Here is an 8,490-nt window from a genome sequence, read left to right as displayed (position 1 = left end):
TGCCGTAACAACTAACATGTAAATTGCACTCTCACTGCAAATCATGGCAAGCAGCTACACCACGAATTTTCACCTTATTGTTATTGTTAGTCCACACGTGGGAACAGCCCGTGACTGGCCTCGGAAACAATGGCAAAGTTCACTCGAACATAACAAGAAAAGTCTATAAAACAGACCAGGTTTTGATACAATAAAGTATACGTAATATCTGAATCGAAGGAAACAGTGGTGCTTTGTACTGAAACAAAAATGCAAACGATCTCTTATTAGCTGAAATTTTAATTATCGCAAAATGATTCGTAACTTGCCATTAATATCTGTAATAGTTCTCTCAATTATTGTAGAAATAATACCGATACAGCATCAATTGCAAAATGGCGGAGAAGTTAAAAGGAATGGCGTAGAGGGATCGGCATTGAACGAGTGTTTGAGTGATAGGTCAGAAGTGGGAGTGTGTTTCGGGAAAGAGTTGCTGTACAAACTAAATGACTACGATGAAACTGATTCCTTCAGTTTGGTGACTGGAGTCTCGTTTATACGAGATGAGAAGCTGCCGAGAGATATTGGGAGCTTCCTGGATAAGGACCCTCTGGATTTCCGGTAAAAAGTAACCTAAATTTACAAAAAAACTACCAAACAGGCAACGTGGTAGATGCCTATATAATATTGATTCTTGAGAGAAACGCCTAGTGCGTTCCCAGGTGCTCTCCATATAAACATAGTTTGGTCCTCATTTGAATATGTACCAGTCAAATACAATGAAGTTTTGTAGACACGGTCTAGAAACCAATATCTATGTCTGTGGTGTGACAGGTTTCCGTAACAATATATAGTTTTACAGTCGTACTCAGTCGCTAAATTGTTACTTAAGTTTAGTTAAAACGCGACTAGAGCTCTATCTCTCACATAAATCTGACTCGTTTTAACTCAATCTTAAGTAACGATTAACGACTCTGAGTACGGCTGTTAAAGTTACAAGTTCAAAGAAGTAAGCAAATCTTTGAGCCCGTGTAGCTTTGAAATTAAACATTTTAATGAAAATTTGGTAAACAACAGACACAGATATTTTGTTCCTAGACCATGTCCATCCATTTAATTGAGTTTGATTAGTAAGTATTTAAATGAGAGCCAAACTACGTTTGAATAGAGGACCACTTAATAGAATATGTTTTATTCAAGTAGACTTTTTACAAGCGCTTTCGAATAGTCGGGTAGTTTTAATTTACCAGTGGTTCGGAATGCCGTTCCTACCGAGAAGAACCAGCAAGAAACTCGGCGGTTGCTCTTTTTAATTTTAATTTTACAATTTACAATGTTATTATACCATACTATACAAGCCATTGCAGCCCCGTGCATTGCTGGAGCGAGTCAATAAGTGACTTAACATAGACATTTTATTTAAAATTAAATCATCGTCCTCAAAATATAGTATTATGTTGACATTTTTCCGTGCGTCCGTGTATTTGGGTTCATGTATGTATATCAGTCCACCATAACTCCGAACAGATTTAGATGTATGGGCTATCATAAAAATCCTTACATTATACCAAGTGACACTGGCTATTTTGTTTTTTAATATCAATATGGTGCCATTTTCTAATATAAAAAACTATTTTTCAATTCGTTTTTGGCAGGGCAGTAGTTTTTAAATTTTTTAATTGCGACTTATTACCTAGTTTTTTGTACTTGATCGATATTTCTAGATCGATAATAGAGGATGCTAGCGGCCTGATTTCCAAGCGTTCGCTGCACTGGGACCTCGGGAAGTTGTACCCAGGTCTGTCGATGAGAATAGGACCAACTCTCGCCAATGGAGTCCTGGAGTTTGTGATGGACCCTCGAGTAAAGGACAGATCGTATCAGCTGGGCCAGATGACCACAGGTAAGAAAACTTGTACTAAATTAAATAAGTATAGAAAACAAACAACTTGTTCTCAGATGTTAACTATGTAATGAAAAAAAACTCGAATTGAGAATCAAACTGCATTGTGGAGTCTTATAGTGACTGACTGACTGATTGATCTACCAACAAACAGCTGAAACTACTGGTCGGATCGGGCTGAAATTTGGCATGAAGATAGCTATTATGGCGTAGGCATCCGCTAAGAAAGGATTTTTGAAAATTCAACCCCTAAGGGGGTGAAACAGGGGTTTGAAATTTGTGTAGTCCACGCGGACGAAGTCGCGAGCATAAGCTGGTATTCTATAAAAGGAAAAGGTGACTGACTGACTGACTGATTGATCTACCAACGCACAGCTCAAAGTACAGGACGGATCGGGCTGAAATTTGGCATGACGATAGCTATTATGACGTAGGCATCCGCTAAGAAAGGATTTTTGAGAATTCAACCCCTAAGGGAGTGAAACCAATGAACATACAACTTGGAACCCACGCTTGTTTTCGACTTTTAAAAATCTAAATCTAAATCAGCCTGTGCTGTCCCACGTCTGGGCAAAGGCCTCCCTCCGATCCTTCCACAATTTCCTATTTCGTGCCTCTTCAGGCCACGTAACTGTAAAGTTATCTAATTCATCACGCCAACGTCGCCTCGGCTGACCACGCTGGCGTTGATGATTCTAGCGTTGATGACTTTTAAAAATTAGGTTCTAAATTCTATAGGAATATTTTTCAATTTTTTAATGGTGAATTAAGAAACTTTCAGTGCTTTCATTTTCCGAATAACGCCATCTGCCGGGATACATCAAAACCGATTCCTCTACTGAAAGTCAAGGCGACGCAAGCCTTGACTTTCACGGTCCCCCTAACTTGGCATTGAATGCCATCTATTACAAATGCTCAGAACTAGCAATACAGTTTCCAATACTTAAGTAACACACCTTCGGATCACCAAAGTCGGTCACCCATCCAGTTATCAACTACGGGCAACGTTAATTTAGTCAACCAGCGTAATTATTAACTGAATAATCTATTCTAAATATTATATAACAGGAAAAGCTGGCTGATTGTTCTATCAATGCACAGCCCAAAATACTAGACGTATCGGGCTGAAATTTGGCATGCAGATAGCTATTATGACGCTAGATATCCGCTAGGAAATTCTTTTTGAAAATTCAACTGAAGGGTTTGAAATTTGTTTAGTCCACGCGGATGATGTCGTGGGAATAAGCTAGTTAATTGTAGGTATATTAATGAAGTTGTAATTAATTTATTACTGTACTAGCTGACCCGGCGAACTTCATACCGCCAGAGATAATATACTTGTTATATAATATACTAGCTAATGCTCGCGACTTCGTCCGCGTGGACTACAAAATTTCAAAACCCTATTTCACCCCCTTAGGAGTTGAATTTTCAAAAATCCTTTCTTAGCGGATGCCTACGTCATAATAGCTATCTGCATGCCAAATTTCAGCCCGATCCGTCCAGTAGTTTGAGCTGTGCTTTGATAGATCATTCAGTCAGTCAGTCACCTTTCCCTTTTATATATATAGATTATCTCTGATACCGCCTAACACGTCACTCAATTGTTTTGCTTCCCGGAACCCCTCCACTAACACTTAGGTATGGTATTAAAGTTCAAATTGACTTTTAATTATTATTACGTATCTTTTGTATGGAAATATATAGAAAAGTGTTGTTTTTAGACTTTTTCAGGCAATTTTTTAAATGTTTCTCTCCGTAAGAACCATCCTCGTAATTTAAGAAATATTATAAAAAAAGAATTAGCGAAATCGGTTCAGCTGTTCTCGAGATTTGCGATTAGCAACACATTCAGCGATTCATTTTTATATACATATATCATCATCATGATCAACCCATCGCCGGCTCACTACTCTGTAGTGAGCCAACGTCTCCTCTCAGAGTGAGAAGGGGTTTGGCCATAGTCTACCACGCTGGCCATGTGCGGATTGGTAGACTTCACACACCTTTGAGAACATTATGGAGAACTCTCAGGCATGCAGGTTTCCTCACGATGTTTCCCTTCACCGTTAAAGCAAATGATATTTAATTAATTAAAAACGCACATAACTCCGATAAGTTAGAGGCGCGTGCCCGGGATCGAACCCCCGACCTTTAGAAGGCGGACGTCCTAACCACTAGGCTATCACAGCAGATTTTTAAATATGTATAGAGAAGAGTAAATGTAATTAAAATTTAATTAATTGTATTTATCTTTTTTTCAGGTCGTCTGCTAACACGTAACTTACTCCTGCCGTTCCTATTGGGTATCAAGTTCCACATCGCTACATTACTGCCCATATTACTGGGCCTAGTATTGCTGGCAAGCAAGAAGGCTTTCCTATTGGCTAAAATAGCTCTATTCGCTGTGACGCTGTTCACAAGTGGTGGTTCAAACTTTACCGGCGAGCATAGCTTCTTTGAAAGTTATATAAACCCTGAATCAACATCATCGACTCCGAGTGAGCATAACGGATATCACCATAACTACCATAGTTCTGGTGCAGGAGGTAACTTTTTTAATATATTTCAAAACTAGCTGATGCCCGCGATTTTGTCCGCGTAGATTAAGGTTTTTTAAATGCCGTGGGAACTCTTTAATTTCCCGGGATAAAAAGTAGCCTACGTCCTTCCCCGGGATATAAGCTAACTCTGTACCAAATTTCATCAAAATCGATTGAACGGTTGGGCCGTGAAAAGCTAGCAGACAGACAGACAGACACACTTTCGCATTTATAATATTAGTATGGATACACACAACGTGCGACGTTAAAAACACAAGTTGTCACATCAAATGCGCGCGTACGCGAGTACGATGTATGTGTAGTTGCTGTTGGGACTTGCGGGAAGGCTTCTGACATTACACCATCAATGTAGAATAGGTGGTGCGCGCATAACATTGCAATGTATGAGGGCATTAGCTAGTTATATTATCATGTACCTATTATAGATTTCGTATTATATCAATAGACATAATATTCCTCCTTTCTGAAAATACTCCTTCACGAAAACAAAACTTTATAACAGTTGATTTTGTATATTAACTTTATTATTAATTATCTTATGCTCGCGTCGTCGTCCGTGTGGTCCACATAAATTTCAAACGCCCATTTAACCCACTGAGGGCTGCAATTTCGAAAAATCGTGGAAAAATCCTTTCTTAGTGGATACCTACTCTTTACAAAGAACACACCCTCCAAATTTCATATCTCTAGGACTGGTCGGTTTAGTCTTTGCGTTGATTTATAAGTCGAGCAGTCAGTCAGGACTTTTATAGGAATTTTATATGTTACTAGCTGATGCCCGCGACTTCATCCGCGTGGAATTAGGTTTTTAAAAATCCCGTGGGAACTCTTTGATTTTCCGGGATAAAAAGTAGTCTATCTCACTCTCCAGGTCTTTATGTATACCCATGCCAAAAATCACGTCAATCCGTTGCACCGCTGCGACGTGATTGAAGGACAAACCAACAAAAAAACACACTTTCGCATTTATAATAAGGGTACTGAGTGGTACTGATATACAAAAACCACGTATTAAAAATAATAACGCACGTGTTTTTCGCATTTTCATGATGAAATTTCAATCTTCTGAAATTCGGTTCGTCTTACGGTCGCAGATCCCATAACCTCGTGCAGATGTAGTATAACAAAACCTACATCCGAATATTTTGGAAAAACATAACTTTAACCTTTGATAACAAACACTTAGTGAGTACGAAAAAATATATTAGTGGTGTCACTAATAATTCTAATATTAATATTTCTTTTTAAACCCATACCTACTTACTAAATATTACTAAATTAGGTACATCTTACTTCTAGTAAACTAGTTAAAATAACAAAATAATAATGGATTTATCTTTAAAAGTAGAAGATTTCTTAAAAGCTTTGCTAATTATTCATTTCTGCGATCAATTTCTTATTACCTACTTTTTTTCTTAGCTAAACCAGAGATAATTTTGTAATAAATTATCTCTGGCTAAACTGAAACTAAGCTAATAATAACAGGGATTAGAATGAGCAAAAAATGACATGTCTAATATCTTTTCTAAAAAGAATGGAAACTAATATCTAACCCAAACTCACAATGCTATAAGTTGTTAAAAATAAAATAATAATTGTTAATAACAGGGATTAAAATGAGCAAAAAATTACATGTCTAATATCTTTTCTAAAACGAATGGAAACTAATATCTAACCCAAACTCACAATCCTAGAAGTTGTTAAAAATAAAATAAAATAATAATAATTGTTAATAACAGGGATTAGAATGAGCAAAAATTGGTACTGATTCTGAGCACAACCTTATTTTAGAGTATTCGCATCCTCTTCCTACCAATGTAATATATAAAGGACAGACGCAGTTTGACAGTTTAAAATTTAATTTTTAGATGATAAAACCCGTGATTTTAGCGCACAGTCGCGAGCCTACTGTTTAAATTTGTAGCGTGCACTAAAAATTTAGAGTCTTTAAATGTAAAGTTCATGTTCTGTCCCTTTTTAGCATTGTTAAAAAGAAAAGGATGCAGATACTCTAAATTTAGTTTAGAGAAAGACAACGGAATCGGTGCCAATGACATGTCTAATATCTTTTCTAAAACTAATGGAAACTAATATCTAACCCAAACTCACAATCCTAGAAGTTGTAATACAAGGAACTGTTTGTAGGGTTTTACACTGCCGAAAGCGTGGTGGAGCCACGCTGCTAAAGTCGCGCGCGATCGCCGTTGCGCTCAGCAGTATGAAGAGCTTCAACAAATTCCTTGTATAGTCCGCGCCAATTAAATAGTCGTTCTTGAAGTTAACTGCAAGACGCGTCGCAACTCGAATTTGCCATCTGCATTAGTGTGAGTGCTACATCCGTACACAGTACACGAGCGCGTAGAACAACACCTGCGCGAGCTCGCATTCGCATCGTAGGTCAGACGCGACTATTTAACTGTCGGGAACTAGAATACATAATGTTAATCGAAATGTACGGTCAGCTTCAGTCCAAATTGCTTATTTTAATGCGACAAGATAACCTCTCTACCTAATTCATAAATCATGACTGACGGTATTGACTGATGCAAAACCTATCATTTTATAGACACTACATATTTTTATGAAATGCTTGAATTTCGTTCCAGGTTACTACCGCGATCACAAATACCACCACCACCATGGCGATTATGAGGATCACAGCGAACGTTACTATTACAAGGAGAAATCTGACGTATTAGACACGACACTCTCACCTATAACCCCCGGCGAACTAAGAGACAGACTAGCAAAATTGTTCATAACCAAAAACGACAATATTAACTCTCCAAGGGAGGACGGTACAAACGCAAGAAATTATGCGTGGACACCTATCAATGGTGGATGACTACCATACTTTAAAAAAAAAACATTTAAATCTTATTTTAGAAAAGTTGTTTTTTTGATTTGATGATTCTTGATCGGTTGCGGAGCGGTTAGTTACCAGAACGCTAGCAAAAACTTAGCGTTATTGTTATACTATCTAAACACAATCCAATACCAATAACCATTTGCCTCATTTTGTAGTTTTAGTGATTTAGTATTTTTCTAACCCGCAATGTATAGCTACAAAATTGGGGTCAATGCCCCACCTACGACGTGTCATTGACTCCGAGTGGCCTACTTACGCAAAGTTCATTGACCTCTAGCGGTAGACGTATTTGCAATATATCGTGAATTTTCACAAAATATAGCATTTTTTTCGCGTTTTTTTTGTAGTCGTCAGTACTATCACCTGTCTTCGTTTTTCTAGGGTTACATCCTGTATTATTTTTATTCGTGGATTTCATTTTACAGGCAGTCGAAAGTTGTACTTTAGAGCCAATTGTGAAATAAAATCATTTTAAAACTTTCATTTTGTAATTAAAACATTCATTTGAAACAATAAGTACAACGTTTTTTATACTCTTACAGCCGTACTCAGAATGGCTTAATCGTTACTTAAGTTTAGTTTAAACGAGACAGAGCTATATCTCTCACATAAATCTGTCTCGTATTAACTCAATCTTAAGTAACGATTAGCGACTCTGAATACGGCTGTTAGATTAAAGAACCAAACAAAGTCTCTTCAGAAATTTATGTGACAATGTGATCGCGATTTGATACTCGGTAGAAAAGAGTTTTTTTAAGTAAATGTTTTGCTCAGTGCAAACTCTCGGTAAACTCATCAACGGCCTTCAGTTCAAACGTCAGTCCGTACATCCATATTTTTATGTCTGTCTGTCTTTGTATACCAAGCTAACTGATACCGTACCGCTATGGCATCAACAAATCAAGTAACAACTTAATAGTGCTCCACATAGTACCTCCCATAATAATATATGTACCATAAAAGTGTGCCTTCTTCCATACTATATCTGAAAGATCTTTCTAGTCAACTAGTCACAAAATGTAATACCCTACACATTCAAATACCCAACGCAAGTCTTCATAATACTTTTATAATTTTGTACGTAATTTTTTTTGTAATTTGTGTGTTTTCAATTATTTTATTAATAAATTTTTGTTCTTTATCAACCGTGTTTTAATAAATAGTAGACGATGCCT

General features: G+C 37.2%; 1 protein-coding gene across 1 annotated transcript; it reads left to right on the top strand.

Moving 5' to 3' along the window:
* Positions 1–292: 292 nt before the first annotated feature.
* Positions 293–7,291, top strand: Osi10a (Osiris 10a). Its single transcript, XM_034981211.1, has 4 exons — positions 293–600; positions 1,704–1,882; positions 4,147–4,431; positions 7,053–7,291. Exons 1-4 carry the CDS (start codon positions 293–295, stop codon positions 7,289–7,291), a joined length of 1,011 nt encoding a protein of 336 aa, XP_034837102.1.
* Positions 7,292–8,490: the final 1,199 nt, after the last annotated feature.

Source organism: Maniola hyperantus, chromosome 24 (assembly GCF_902806685.2).
Source record: "Maniola hyperantus chromosome 24, iAphHyp1.2, whole genome shotgun sequence".
NCBI classification, from domain to species: Eukaryota; Metazoa; Arthropoda; class Insecta; order Lepidoptera; family Nymphalidae; genus Maniola; species Maniola hyperantus.
The sequence above is the reverse complement of the archived record's forward strand: the minus strand, read 5'-3'. Positions and strand labels throughout refer to the sequence as shown.

What these genes read in the sequence shown, in the direction of transcription:
- Osi10a (XM_034981211.1), top strand. Translation starts at nt 293, where the DNA reads ATGATTCGTAACTTGCCATTAATATCTGTAATAGTTCTCTCAATTATT. An exon ending in AAGGACCCTCTGGATTTCCG is followed by an intron (nt 601 to 1,703) that starts GTAAAAAGTAAC and finishes CGATATTTCTAG; the next exon opens with ATCGATAATAGAGGATGCTA. An exon ending in CCATAGTTCTGGTGCAGGAG is followed by an intron (nt 4,432 to 7,052) that starts GTAACTTTTTTA and finishes ATTTCGTTCCAG; the next exon opens with GTTACTACCGCGATCACAAA.